The following is a 15,811-nucleotide window of genomic DNA, read 5'->3' as shown; positions in this document are numbered from 1 at the left end:
GTGTAAGAACAATATTGTGTACGTTTTCCTTGCAGAACACATGTTTGACGGTGTACACAAAGGACAAAACAGCCAAATGTAGAACTGCACTACTGGAGCTGCTTATTAAGGTTAGTTTATTTTGTGATTTTTTTTTATGTTGTCCAAACAACTTCCACATTTATTTAAATTAATCTGCCAACTGCTGTAACATTGGGATGTATATTATTGGTGGCTCAATTTCTTTTGACGATGCATTATTATGTGATCTGATTTTGTAAGTTTACCCCCACACAACACATCAACAGTCCACAAATGTTATGGTCGGTTTGTTTGAACTGAGACCCAGAAAACAAAACAAAACAAAAAATCCAGAAAAAACATGAATTAAAGTTTATAGATAAATGAATGTATTGGATTGAGGGAATACATTATGGTATTATTTATTTAATTTTGTATGTTAAATATTTGATTCCCAAACAAAACGATTGCATACTCCTGATGGTTGAGAGCACACCAAAGTAGTGTTTCCACCTGAAATCATAGAGTGATATAATCATCTACTCCAATTCTAACTGTGCTGACAATACTAGCAGAGGTACATTGAACTATTGCATATGTCAGAAAGAAGCGATTGTGTGTGTGATTGTTTTGCCTGAACAGATTTGTTGTACAACACGTGAGTCTGATATACTTGAATACTCTTATATAGTATACTTTTTTATATACCGGTACTTCTTTATGTATTCATATACAGTCGTGGTCAAAAGTTTACATACACTTGTAAAGAACATAATGTCATGGCTGTCTTGAGTTTCCAATAATTTCTACAACTCTTATTTTTTTGTGGTAGAGTGATTGGAGCACATACTTGTTGGCCACAAAAAACATTCATGAAGTTTGGTTCTTTTATGAATTTATTATGGGTCTACTGAAAATGTGACCAAATCTGCTGGGTCAAAAGTATACATACAGCAATGTTAATATCTGGTTGTATTAACTTGGCAAGTTTCACTGCAATAAGGCGCTTTTGGTAGCCATCCACAAGCTTTTGGCAAGCTTCTGGTTGAATTTTTGACCACTCCTCTTGACAAAATTGGTGCAATTCAGCTAAATGTATTGGTTTTCTGACATGGACTTGTTTCTTCAGCATTGTCCACATGTTCTCAATGGAGTTTAAGTCAGGACTTTGGGAAGGCCATTCTAAAACCTTAATTCTAGCCTGATTTAGCCATTCCTTTACCACTTTTGACGTGTGTTTGGGGTCATTTTCCCGTTGGAACACCCAACTGTGCCCAAAACCCAACTTCCGGGCTGATTTTCTTAGGTTGTCCTGAAGAATTTGGAGGTAATCCTCCTTTTTCATTGTCCCATTTACGCTCTGTAAAGCACCAGTTCCATTGGCAGCAAAACAGGCCCAGAGCATAATACTAGCACCACCATGATTGACGGTGGGATTGGTGTTCCTGGGATTAAAGGCCTCACCTTTTCTCCTCCAAACATATTGCTGGGTATTGTGGCCAAACAGCCCAAGTTTTTTTTCATCTGATCGTAGAACTTTCCTCCAGAAGGTCTTATCTTTGTCCATGTGATCAGTAGCAAACTTTAGACGAGCCTTAAGGTGTCGCTTCTGGAGCAAGGGCTTCCATCTTGCATGGTAGCCTCTCAGTCCATGGCGATGCAAAACACGCTTGACTGTGGACACTGACACCTGTGTTCCAGCAGCTTCCAATTCAATACAGACCTGCTTTTTGGTGGTTCTCGGTTGACTCTTGATCATACTGACCAATTTTCTCTCAGCGGTAGGTGATAGCTTGCGTTTTCTTCCTGATCGTGGCAGTGACAAAACTGTGCCATGCACTTTATACTTACCAACAATTGTCTGCACAGTTGTTCTTGGAACGTTAAGCTGCTTTTAAATGGCTCCAAGTGACTTTCTTGACTTGATCAAGTCAATGATTCGTTTTTTCAGATCTGTGCTGAGTTCCTTTGACTTTCCCATTGTCCCGTTTGTAACCGAGTCTAATGACTGCATCACATGAGCCCTATTTAAATGGGCTCAGAGAAGTCAACAGGTGTCGTCAATCATAATCACTCACATGAAGTTAAGAGGCCATGCAATGAAGCTAATTTGATTTGATTGTAACTTTTCTACATTACCAAAATTGATAATGCATGTTGCTGTATGTATACTTTTGACCCAGCAGATTGGGTCACATTTTCAGTAGACGCATAATAAATTCATAAAAGAACCAAACTTCATGAATGTTTTTTGATCAAAAAAGTATGTGCTCCAATGACTCTATCACAAAAAATAAGAGTCGTAGAAATTATTGGAAACTCAATACAGCCCTGACATTATGTCCTTCACAAGTGTTTGTATGTGTGTACACACACACACACACACACACACACACACACACACACACACACACACACACACACACACACACACACACACACACACACACACACACACACACACACACAGATTGCACCTGGACTGTTTGGCGGTTTGTCTTAGAAGATGTTTCGCCTCTCATCCGAGTAGGCTTCATCAGTTCATGCTCATAGACTTAGATGGGTCAGATCTAGTCTAGACTTAGATTAGTGCGGGCTGGTCAAACCAAACAGTCCAGTTGTGATCAATTATTGCATAAACTAGTTGGTTCTCTGTGATCTCTGCTAAATATAGTTTGTCTGCGTTAGCGCTTATAATACCAATATTGCTAATACTTGGTCAATATTAAGGTCACAGGTTGTAAATGGAGTATTGTTGCCGTTTTTATTTTAAATTTTTTAAGAGGGCTTTATGGGCGCAATGTAGTACTCTCATTAACTAAATTGTTAACCACCTTGTACTTGCCATACAATTACAGCCATTACAAATTAGAATGCATAATGAAAAGAAAAACATTTATTGTTTTACATAGGGATTCTGAATGAGAGGCACAATTCCAAAAAAGTGCAGTTCCCCTTCAATACAAATTATATGAATATAATTTACAGTAGTAATAATAATAAGACTGATAGTAACTCGATAGTGAGTTTCAAATTACAGCCGCAGGATAAATAAAGATGCGGAAAACAGACAATGCATGCAAATGTGTGTGTGTGTGTGTGATCGAGCGTAGGACAGATTGGCACTAGGAATCAATGTCCCAAAGTGGATTATATTTGTAAAGTGATTTATATTTATATAGCGCTTTTCTTCTCTAAAGGCTCAAAGCGCTTTATATAATGAAACCTATTATCTACATCTTTAAGTCTCACGGCATAGGGGCAAGCGATAGAAAATGGATGGATGGCATTAAATAGATGGCAACTGGACTGCTTGGTTATCTTGGAAGATGTTTTGCCTCTCATCCGAGTAGGCTTCATCAGTTTGTGCTTGTAGACTTAGATTGGTCAGATCTAGTCTAGTGGCTGGTGCCAAAACCCCAAATGTTTATACTACAAAACCAGGAGGGTGTGCCTGGGAAAGGATGGTTTTGCCCTATCGCAGCGAGAAAAAACAAACTGTTTTGATGGAAACGACTGTCAAAGCCAACAACAGTCGATGAAGTTTAATTTCCTCTCGTTAGCATTGAGGTATTGTGTGGCAGAACGATCGCTGTGGGTCAACTACTACCAGTCCACAATAGTCGGAATCCCCCGCGTAAGTATTCCATTCAGTTGTAAACAAATGGCACAAATGGCAAACTGGTCACCTTCTATGATTAAGTCCTGATATTTGTTGAAGGGTAAATTGCAGAGTCTTTTATGAATGGTTGAAAGGACAGTGTTGTATGTGGGAGACAGGTGGTGTTGCAGACCACCTCCTCTGTTAGGGATGGTTTTTCAACCTTGACATAGATGGCTTCCCTCACTCCTCTTTCGTACCAACTGTCCTCTCTGTCCAGAATCTGTACATTTTTGTTCTCAAAAGAGTGCTATTTCTCCCTGAGGTGCAGGTAGGCAAATGAGTCTAGGCCTGAAGAGTTTGCCCGTGCTGTGCTATGCGTCGGCTCAGTGGTTGTTTTGTTTCCCCAATATATGAATCAGTGCATTCATCAGCACACTGGATAGCATACACCAGATTGTATTTGTGGGTATGGGGTATCCGGTCTTAGGATGCACCAGTCTCTGTCTCAGGGTGTTGCCTGGTTTGAAGTGTACTGGGATGTTATGTTGTTTAAAAATAGCACTGATACATATGGAATGACAATATTTTTGCGTCACCTTTTTCTTCACTCTGTTTTTGTTATTTCTGGAACTGGATGCAATTTTCACAAACGACCAGCTGGGGTAACCACAGGTTTTGAGGGCTTCGCTCAAATTGCTATGCTCTTTCTGTTTGGCCTGTGGGCTGGTATGAACATTATCAGCTCTGTGTTGTAGGGTTCTGATAATGCCCAGTTTGTGGTCTAGTGGGTGGTGTGAGTAAAAAAGAAGGTATTGATCCCTATGTGTGGGTTTTTGGTAAATCCCCACATGGAGGCCCCCGTTTTCTCCAATGTGGACATCACAGTCCAAAAAAGGCAACTTACTGTGTTTGACATCTTCATGTGTGAACTTGATATTTTTGTCCAGAGTTAATGTGCTCGGTGAAGGCTTGCACTTCTTGGTTTCTGATTTCCACCCATGTGTCATCCACATATCTGTACCAATGACTCTGTCCTGTTCCCTTAAAATAGCTAAGAGCTCTTTTTTACGTGTTCTCCATGGACAGGTTTGTTATTATTGGGGATACAAGTGATCCCATGGCACAACCATGTTTTTGTCAGTAAAACGTTCCCATGAATTGAAAGTATGTAGTGTTAAGGCAAAGTTCCAGCAATAGGCAAATCTGTTCTGGGTTTAGTGTGGATCTATCCTGTAAGGCGTGATCCCCTAGTAGACGTTGCCTCGCTGTCTCTACTGCATCCTGGGTTTGAATACAGGTGAACAGGGTGGTGACTTCAAAGGAAACTATAGTTAAGTTTTTTCCAGTTTTAGACCTCAGATTTTCACTACAAAGTCAATTGAGTTTTTAACATGATGTGGAGTTTTGCCAACCAAAGGTGCTAAGATGTTGACCATATACTTAGCAATATTGTATGTCACAGAGTTAATACTGCTGACAGTGGGTCTTAGGTGAGCCCCATCTTTGTATATTTTTGGAAGGCCATAAATGATGGTTTCTTGTAGGTATAATCGGTAATACAATGCCCGGTTGATGGCTTCTGACTTTTGTAGAGTTTGTAATAACTCAATGATTCTACTCTTGTACCCACTTGTGGGGTCCCTTTTGAGTATTTCATGTGTTGGAATCTTTGAGTGTAAGCAACTGGTTTTGGTAGTCAGTTGCGTTGAGAATTACTATGCATCTCCTTTTATCAGCTGGCAGGATCGTGATTTGTTCATCCTTGTTTTCAGCCTGTGATGTTACTGCCTTCCTCTCCTCCAAGGAGAGGTTTGGAGTCGGGGCTTGGCATTAAAAAGAGCTGCTGTCACTTTCAACCGTATTTGCTCCCTTTTGGTTTCTGCTGGGGTTGTTTTTCAGAATGGCTGATTTTGTTGCTGTGATCAAATCAACCGGAGGAACCTCATGTGGAGTCATTGCAAAGTTGAACCCTTTCGCCAATACATCTTTTTCTGGTTGGGTAAGATTTCTGCTAGACAAATTATTTTACCTGCGACACCACCTGACTCCCACATACAACACTGTCCTTTCAACCATTCCTAAAAGACTCTAACAAATAACAGGAGTTAGAAACATTATGGTCACAGATGGGTGACCAGTATGCTCCACAGCGATCGTTCTGCCACACAATACCTTAATGCTAACGAGGGGAAATTACACTTCAACGGCTGTTGTTGGCTTTGACAGTAGGAGCGCTCGTTTGCATGGAAACAGTTGTTTTTCTCACTACGATAGGGCAAATCCATCCTTGCCCAGGCACACCCTCCTAGTTTTGTAGTATAAACATATGGGGTTTTGGCACCAGCTGCTAGACTAGATCTGACCAATTTAAGTCTATGAGCTTGAACTGATAAAGCCTACCCGGATGAGAGGTGAAATGTCTTCCAAGACAAATCATGCAGTCCATTTGTAATCGATTGAATGCCATGAGATTACAATGACCTGGATGAATGAGGACATTCATAGACATACATATTTAAGCTACAGTACATTTAAACCAGTAGGGTGGCACAAGGAGCAGGTGGGTTAAGTGTCTTGCCCAAGGACACAACGGCAGTGACTAGGATGGCGAAAGTGGGAATCGAACCTGGAAACCCTAAAGTTGCCGGAACGGCTGCTCCACCAACTGAGCCAACCTAACACCCACCCTGAGCTCATCAGCAATTCTGAAAGCCCACTACCTCCACTGAAGGGCACCACATGCAGATCTCATCAGATGGCCAACCGCCCACCTACAAGCCAGAGTGGACTCCGAGCCAAGGACCCAGGGCCCAGCCACATGCCGACCAGACAGGAGGACCAACCCCCCAACATGAGTTGGCCAGGGCGGGGTCTCCACATTTTTCTGTCATGTGGTCACATTACCATGCTTTCTGCTCCTTCCTTGGAATTCTAGGCTGTTTCTTTCTTACAAACATTGTTCTTACCAAATCTTTCATGGACCTCCAGAGTTATACTAATTCGCTGTAATCTTATATTTCTCTTGGTTTGCAATTATCATAGTAATAGAAGTTCATGTCTTCTCAGGGGGTAAACTTTCAAAATAAACAGGGGATGAAATATTCATAGTCACTATATGGACTTTCATACTGCAAACATTTTAAATGTGACAATCATTTCATTATTACCTTTATCAACAGGTTCTCCTTAAAACGAAAGCTTCTACTGTGGCTTCAGAGTTGAGAATTAGTGAAATATTCACAAAATTTTACAGCGAGCTTTATCAAAAGAGCAAACTTCCTGACTCAGGTATTTGTTTTGGTGTTGCAACAAATATGAATTTAGATTTGTCAGCTGGATAATTTCTGTTTTTATTCTTGACACAGTCCTTGGCACCATCTATGAATTGTTAGGAGTTGTTGCAGAGGTTCACCCCAGTGAGATGGTCAACAACTCTGACAAACTCTACAAAGCCTATCGAGGGGAGCTGAAGGAACAGGTATTGTGGACAAAACTACTACTTTATTATAGTTATTAACTGAAAAACAAGGCTAAATGCAACTCCTTTTTCAGTGTACATTCCATACTTCTCCTGTTATTTATTGCCTCCACCAGAAGTATTTACTGGAGTTTGTCTTTTTGTTTCATAATTAGTAATGTAGCTCATAAAGTTGTTAGATTTTGATTAAACTTTCAGGAAATGACAGCACTGAGATAAGGAACAAGTGATTAGATTTTGGGGGTGATCCAAATCACTGTTTGCATTCAGAAACGTTTTAAAGAATTTCTATTGGCGGATGAGGCCTGGTGTGCACTATTTGAGTGTTTTTCTTGTTGTTTTTGTTGTTATTATTATTATCGTTGATGAAGGGTGTTATTTACATTTGAACTGAATTTGGTACCAAATCAGCACTTTTGAAACGGTGCTCTAATGTCTAAACCGGTACTAAAAAATGGGAAAACATACATTTTATTTTTTAAACAATGCCTTTTTATTTTTATAGAATTGTGTGACATGTGAGTTAAACTGAATAGTAATTTAAAAATGTTTTGGTATAATAAAATGTTTAATATGTGATAAATATTATATGTACAATACACAAATGGAATAAAACAAACTGCTGTAGGTTCAATAATCCGTTATTATCATCTAGTATTCTAATGTGTCTGGACAAAATCACAAGTAGAGGACAAATTTCACCACACCTAATGTGTGTGTGACAATCATTGGTACTTTAACTTTAACTTAAATATGCAAGCAATCGCTAGTTTCCGTTTCAAATAATAATGTTGAAATGTTGACAACCTTATGTCGACGTCAGCCAGCCAGTCAGCATACATGTGTTCCACTGTAGTACAATCTCTGGCAAAAAATATGGACTCGCCAGACTTGGAAGAAGTTCATACAGTTGTTAAACTTTGTAGTAAAGAAGCAGATCACAAAAATGATACAAAAATATAGTAATTTCAAATGGCAACTTTCTGGTTTTAAGAAACACTAATAGAAATCAAGAATATTAATTGTGCTAGTCCGCAAAGGTTTTAGTAATCCAAAGATGTTCATTAGGTCTTCAAAAAAATATGCTATTTTGTTATTCTTATAGCCAGACCTGTGTGTTTCGGCTACAACTGTTTAAATCAGCTGTTCAGACAAGTCACAGCAACATCACGTGACAACCTCTGAGGAAGGCAACAGTTGTAGCCGAAACCGTCAGGTATGGAAATAAACACACAGATCTGACTTTAAGAATAACAAAATTGCGTAACGGTTTTATTTTTAAATCAATTAGAGTGAAATAAACTATGGAATCACTTTATTCTGAGAAAAAAAATGGAATCAGCAATAACAAACAAACACTTCAACACAACACTAGTACTTTGTTGCACCACCTCTGGGTTTTATAACAGCTTGCAGTCTCTGAGGTATGAACTTTACAAGTGACAAACAGTACTCTTTATTAACCTTGCTCCAACTTTTTCTGATTGCTGTTGCCAGATCAGCTTTGCAGTTTGAGTCTTGTCATTGACCATTTTCTTCAATTTCCACTACAGATTGAGATCCGGACTATTTGCAGACCATGACATTGACCTTATGTCTTTTTCTTTAAGGAAAGTTGTATTTTTTTTATGGCAAAGTGCATTTTTATCTGGAAGAATTATGTTATTATCCCCACAATTGATGGAAAAAGAAAAGTCTGTAAAAAGTCAACTTAAACGCATCCATTGAAGATATAATGAAAACAATCTCCCCAGTGCCATTACCTCACATGCAGCGCTGTAACCATCAATGACTGTTTTCTTCAGGCGCCAAACAAAAGTTCCAGTATCATTACCTGGCCCAATGCAGATTCGCAATTCATTACTGAATATAACATTCATTCAGTCATCCATTGTCCTTGAATGCTGTTCCTTAGCCTCTTTTTTTCTGTTTGGGCGTTAATCACGGCTTTTGTTTAGCTTGTCTATATTTGACGGTGATTCCAGTTTCCACCATTTGTTCATTTGTCTTGCTGTGTATTTTCTTTTTTCAAAACATATTGTCAGCCGGACAATCGGAGCAGTTGGGGCAGTATTGCAGTCTCTCTGCCGCACTGTTGTGACGAAACGAGAGCTGAGCCAGAAGGCAAAGCTCTCGGTCTACCGAGCTATCTACATTCCTACTCTCACCTATGGTCATGAAGTGTGGGTCATGACCGAAAGAATAAGATTGCGGATTCTAGTGGCCAAAATGAGTTTCCTCAGAAGGGTGGCAGGCATCTTCCTTAGAGATAGGGTGAGAAGTTCAGTCACCCGAGAGAGACTCGGAGTAGAGCCGCTGCTCCTTCGCTTGGAAAGGAGCCAGCTTAGGTGGTTCGGGCATCTCGTGCGGATGCCTCACGAGCGTCTCCCTAGGGAGGTCCTCATTGCACGTCCCGCTGGGAGGAGACCCCGCGGCAGGCCAAGGACCAGATGGGGGGATTACATCTCCTCTCTGGCCTGGGAACGCTTCGGGATTCCCCAGGAGGAAGTTGCTAATGTTGCTCTGGAGAGGGAAGTCTGGGGGTCTCTGCTGGAGCTGTTTTCCCCACGACCCAATTCCGGATAAGCGGTTAAAGATGGATGGATGGATGTGTCATGTTGTTGTATGATTTTTTTTCTACAAAATTAAACAACTGAATGAACATCCTACAAGTCTTTTTCCATAATTTTCATCAGGGGTTGTTTATTTCTTAAACTTGTTGCAACAACACCAGCGTGTCATTGTCAATCACTTTTAGAACAATCTTTACACTAACATTTTCATTTTCAAACGTGTTTCTCTAAAAAGCATTATTTTGAATTTGAAAGATGGTACGCACTCTGGACTCCAATGGTATTATCTATTTTGATTGTTGTGATTTTATGTAATTTCATGTCATTTTTGCAGATGACGTCCACAACAAAGGAGCCCAAACTGATGGTAATTGCTGGATGTTTGAAAGGAGTCACTGCTCTCATGGTCAACTTCCCTAAAACAATGGAGGAAGGTGCGCTCTGAACTAGATGCATAGAATAGTACACTGCATGTTGCATTTCTGCACACCTTGCTTGTGTGTACATAAACAGTTTGTCTTTGACTTGCAGATCCAACCACATCCAAGGAAATATTTCAATTCACCTTAAAGGCAATTAATCCCCAGGTAACACATATCTGTCTTACATGAAACTTATCATATGTATCCCTAAAATGTATGTATACAATACATGAAGACTACGATTTATATAGATAGTGACGCTGACAAAAACATTTCTAAAATTCCTCCTTGCACTTTTTTTTATAATGACCAACACCTGTGCAATAATCATGCTGTCTAATCAACATCTTGACATAACACTAGCACTTTGAGTCACTAGAGAAAAGCGCTATATAGATATAATTCACTTCACTTCACGCTTGTAAGGTGATGCATTATCACAGCAAAGGACATTTGCACACATTTGTCAAAAGTATTTGAAAGAAATATGACTTCGGCACAGAAAAAGTTTTACATCTTTGAGTTTGAGCTTGTGAAAAATTGGAGCAACAATGAGACTGTTGTTTACATTTTTGTTGAGTCTAACGCTAATAAAATCAAGTTAAAGAGCAGTGTGAAAATAGTCAACTTTTGTAAAGAAAATAATTTAGTCATGTTTGAATATCATTGTAAATTTAGGTTACTGGGTGTAGTGCTCCAGAGCCACAATAGGTGGTCTCAGAACATAACCCTTGCACATATCGGTAATGTCTTGTATTTTAGGCTGGCTTGAGCCTCACTAAAGCATTCCTATGCCCCCTCTAATTATAGCTGATTTGTTTGCATATGAATGAAATCCTACTCATGTCCCTGATGCACAGGTAACCAGCCATTTTGGTTTACTGCACGATTTTGGGGAATATGAGATTTAAAATGTACCTGTATGTCTTCTGGTATTAATAAAGAAACCTAATTCAACATATGTCACAGATTAAATACAAATTAGTTTACCTTATGGTACCAATAAAGTAACCTAAATAATGTCACAGACCAAATACAAACTAGTTTAACTTCTAGTAACTTAACTTAATGTCAGTGGCCAATTAAAAACTAGTTTACCTTCTGGTAATAATAAAATAACCTAACTTAATGTCAGAGGCTAATTAAAAACTAGTTTACCTTCTGGTGCTAATAAAATAACCTAACTTAATGTCAGAGGCCATATAAAAACTAGTTTATCTTTTGGTACTAATAAAGTAACTTAACCTAATGTCAGAGGCCAAATGAGTAGTTTACCTTATGGTACTAATCCAACTTAATGTCAGAGACCGATTTAAAGTAGTTTACTTTCTGGTAGTAAACTAAGTGACCTAACTTATTGTCAGAGGCCAAATAAAAACAAGTTGCATGCAGCAAACGGTCTCCATGCAGCACATACTAGTCATGTTTTCTTGATGTGTTTGCTGTACTGGCTTTATGTTTGAAAGTGCTCCAAAACTACTGTGTAAGATTAAAATTCTAAAATCAGAAATGTTTCTGTTTTTCTTTTTGGTGGCAGATGGAAATGCAACGCTATGCTATTACTTTTGGTGAGATTTCTTGTTTGTTGCTCCAACAAATGTGACAGTTGCAGGTGAATAACAAACTGTGTTCCTTTAACAGCTGGCCTTAGATTGTTTGCCAGGCACGCGTCTCAATTCAGCAGCTGCCTCATTGACCACTACAGGGAGCTGTTTGACGCCATGTCCAAGCTCTGTGGTCACATTAACAACGAGATGAAAAAGACGAGCTACTATGCACTGGAATCCTTCCTCAAACATGTAAACATCCTCATCTACATTTCTCAGAAGCACAGCTGTGTTACTAATTACCAGAGGTGTCCAAAAAAAGATTTTCAAATCAATCGCGATTTTTATTTGTAACGATTGTTAATTGATTACAAAAAATCAAAAATCGATTCAAATTTGTAATCATTTATTTATTTTTTTAATCTGTCCTGTTCAGCCACTCAGGCAAATCGTATTGTTGATGAAGAGGCCCATATCTGCTGTACAGATTTACTTTAGAAAAAAGAAGTGTGTTACTATGTTTGAGGAGAATTTTATTAAACAAAACCAGTTTTCTTATAGGTGATATAGACATTTATCACAGCTGTTTATCTTTTTTTATGGAGGAATGTAGTTAATCATGGAACTGGCACCTATTGTAATTAAAAAGTATTAATTTTAAATCAAAGAACATTTTGAATCAAGAACGATCCTGAATCAAATCGTTACCCCCAAGAATCAAATCAAAGCGTGCGGTGGCCAAAACTTCACAGCCCTACTAATTACATTTACAGGTGTCAATGCTCGTGGCAGAAAATATCGAGGAGCATAAGAGCAAGTTGAAGTTCTTTATGCAAAAGTTCTGCAGCATCATTAAGACTATGGACTCAACCCACAAAGAACTATCCATCGCTATACGAGGATATGGATTCTTCGCAGCTGTAAGTTGATCAAATCAAGACAAAAGTGACATTTGATTTTATGATCTTTCCTATTATATTGAAGGCATGCAAGAAAGTTTGCTCACAAGATGTGGACTTGATGTATACCGAGCTGATTCAACGCTGTAAACAAATGTATCTCACGGAGTCTGAGGGGGAGGACGAAAGCTTCTACCAACTACCCAGCTTTTTGGACTCAATAGCGAGTGTCCTCATTCACCTGGACAAGGTAATATACTCACCATCACCACTCTTGTTCTTTCTTTCCTATTGTTACACAGTGGAACAATGACAAACTTTATTGATCCACAAGGGAAATTGTTCCACACAGTAGATCAATTTTAAAGGATGGAAAGGGTAAGGATGGAAAGGATAATGCAGGTATTAAGTAGACTAAAATGTACCATAGTAGAAACATAAAATATAACATATATGTAATATTTACATATTATTGATTGATTGATTGATTGATTGATTGAGACTTTTATTAGTAGGTTGCACAGTGAAGTACATATTCCGTACAATTGACCACTAAATGGTAACACCCGAATAAGTTTTTCAACTTGTTTAAGTCAGGGTCCACTTAAATTGATTCATGATACAGATATATACTATCATCATAATACAGTCATCACACAAGATAATCACATTGAATTATTTACACTATTTACAATCAGGGGTGTGGAGGGGGTCGGGGGGGAGTAGGATATGGACAGCAAGTAGTGGACATAGAGAGAGAGAGAGAGAGAGAGATCAGAAGGCATAGGAAAAAGTATCTGCATTTGATTGTTTACATTTGATTATTAGCATTTGATTATTAGCAATCCGGGGAGGGTGTTAGTTAAGGGTTGTAGCTGCCTGGGGGTGAACTTTTATTGCGGTTTTGAAGGAGGATAGAGATGCCCTTTCTTTTATACCTGTTGGTATATATATATATACAGTATATAACATATACTGATATATTATTATATTATATTATATTTTTATATAATATATACAATATATAACAAATCCCAATTACCATGTACAATATATGTAACTGCTTCAGCAAAAAAAAAAAAAATGTCCACAACCTGTCCGTAAAGTCCACCAACTAATCAAGTCCTACTCCAGCATTTTGACCTCCACATACTGTACATGGTTGACCGCTCGTGTCAATATAAAATGTGACAGTCAGAGAGGGCATTCCTATAAAAAAAATCTTCTTAGTTCATCATTATTATTAAGCAGAAACATAACTACTGTCTAATTACACAACATTAAAACATGAACACACTCACTTCCTGTTCAGCTTATAATGATAAATGATAAATGGGTTATACTTGTATAGCGCTTTTCTACCTTCAAGGTACTCAAAGCGCTTTGACAGTATTTCCACATTCACCCATTCACACACACATTCACACACTGCCATGCAAAATAAAAGCTTCAAAATAAAAGAATGGCAGTTTTAACCTGGATTCAATCACATAATAACAACATACGCTTGGAAACGGTGAGGCAGGATTACTACACAAATCAGTCTTTAATTGCCGCATATAAAACAACTGTGTGCACCTTACAGCAAGATGCATACCACACTTTATTGCGGCCACCAATGTGGCTCGACAACTCTTCTTCTTTCTTAGATGGGCTCTAACTTGCAGACAAACACCATTTCCCTCCATAGCCTAACCCCTGAATCACAACTCAGAACCATACAATACACAATATTCCTGCTGCTACAAAATCCTATGAAAACAGAAAAAACTTGATAATTACTCAAAGACCATAGATCTTCGTCAGGGCCTAGCTCCAATCAGTAAAAAATGTTTGAATCCTGATGGTGATCTGAATCAGCCCCAAAATGTAAACACTTATTCCTTATCCCATTTTTGACTTTTTCAATAAAAGTTAGATGAAAATCCGGCCCCTACATTTTTGAGTTCTCTAGAATGGAGGAGGATATAAAAAAGAAGGAAATAAAAATACTCTTGTTGGTCTTTGTCCCTGTAGGGCCGCTAGCATACACACACATTAATGTTGAGGCTCGTAAAGTAAACCTTAGATAAAATAATTAACTGAAAAACAAACTCCAATAATTACATAACCTCCTGTTGTATATAACAATAAATATATACATAAATAAAGGAAAAGCATGTTATAAGCTGCCATAGTTTAAAAATGCTTTATCACTTATTTTCCTTACTGTGTGTTCATAAGGAAATGTGCAAGCAGTTTTAGATTAAGATACTTAATCTAATTTTAAAGCTAAAGTTTTACTCTGTTGAACTTTTTTTTTTCTTTGCTTTGACTCAGGTTCCAGAGGTATACACTCCACTACTGGAGCGCCTCCTTGTGGTGCAGATTGACCGCTTCCCTCTGTACAGTGACAGGATGCAGATGACTTGCAGCAGGTTCATCATTAAAGTAATGCTGGCCGTGGCATCTAAAGGACCCATTCTGTGGCCCTTCCTTAGCTCTGTTGGTACGTGGCTGTCAGGTTATTTGGATGTTTCATTACAGCTGCAATGAATAATAAGATTGTGTCCGACAATTAAAAGTACAAAATAATCCTCTCAAATGACAGTAGAAATGCTCATTAATAACTTATTAGCACTCAAATTATGTTGACGGTTACAAGCTTGTAACCGTCTAGATGGCGGTTAGCATATCCTACTACGGTGTGTAATGTAGCATTTTTTGCTTTTCCATGTCCTCCAGTAATAATGTTACTTGTAAGAAACTTAATTTAATTTCCGCCATTAAGGTGAAGGTTAGTGACTTAGAGGCAGCTTTGCACTGTAGAGGGACGTTAGGAGCTAGCGAGGACACTGCATTTCGTTGAGGACACGGTCGTTTGCTTGTCGATGTCAAATTAGCAGGCTACAGCTAGAATGTTACATCTACATGCATTATCACAGTTTAAAGACCTTATTAAAAATTATATTGTTGGCCAAATTTATATAATTTATATGGTCTATCCTGCAACCCGATTACTTATGTTATGTAATTGTTTTCATCACATTTTATTTAGTTATTATGATATTGAAAGGGACAAGCGGTAGAAAATGGATGGATGAATGCATGTTTTTTTTATATGTTTGTGATCATCAATAAAAAATTTGATCCAGTGCAGTGCAGCTAATTTATGAATGATGCTTCCTTTACAGTAAAATGTGAATTATTTTTCTTTACAGTGCACCAAGGACTGATCCGAGTTTGTTCTAAACCCATCATGATGGCTGAGGTCTGTTACATGTTCTTTTGCTTACCAAACATAAGCTT

At 38.3% G+C, this 15,811-nt stretch overlaps 1 protein-coding gene across 3 annotated transcripts in view; it reads left to right on the top strand.

The window, feature by feature from the left end:
• prkdc (protein kinase, DNA-activated, catalytic subunit) overlaps positions 1–15,811 on the top strand; it is a 153,333-nt gene that overhangs the window by 25,900 nt on the left and 111,622 nt on the right. For 2 of the 3 annotated variants that reach the window (XM_062021504.1, XM_062021503.1), the window contains exons 4-14: positions 36–110; positions 6,784–6,892; positions 6,970–7,082; positions 9,990–10,089; positions 10,187–10,242; positions 11,615–11,645; positions 11,719–11,876; positions 12,398–12,544; positions 12,609–12,773; positions 14,843–15,011; positions 15,724–15,773. In XM_062021504.1, the coding sequence (XP_061877488.1) occupies positions 36–110; positions 6,784–6,892; positions 6,970–7,082; positions 9,990–10,089; positions 10,187–10,242; positions 11,615–11,645; positions 11,719–11,876; positions 12,398–12,544; positions 12,609–12,773; positions 14,843–15,011; positions 15,724–15,773 (1,173 nt within the window). Of the gene's footprint in view, positions 1–35; positions 111–6,783; positions 6,893–6,969; positions 7,083–9,989; positions 10,090–10,186; positions 10,243–11,614; positions 11,646–11,718; positions 11,877–12,397; positions 12,545–12,608; positions 12,774–14,842; positions 15,012–15,723; positions 15,774–15,811 lie in introns of those variants that run through there. The other variant, XM_062021505.1, reaches the window with a different exon arrangement.

The sequence above is a fragment of the Entelurus aequoreus genome, linkage group LG15 (genome assembly GCF_033978785.1).
Source record: "Entelurus aequoreus isolate RoL-2023_Sb linkage group LG15, RoL_Eaeq_v1.1, whole genome shotgun sequence".
Taxonomy (NCBI): domain Eukaryota; kingdom Metazoa; phylum Chordata; class Actinopteri; order Syngnathiformes; family Syngnathidae; genus Entelurus; species Entelurus aequoreus.
Note: the sequence above shows the minus strand (reverse complement) of the source record. Positions and strands in the feature narration are given on the sequence as shown.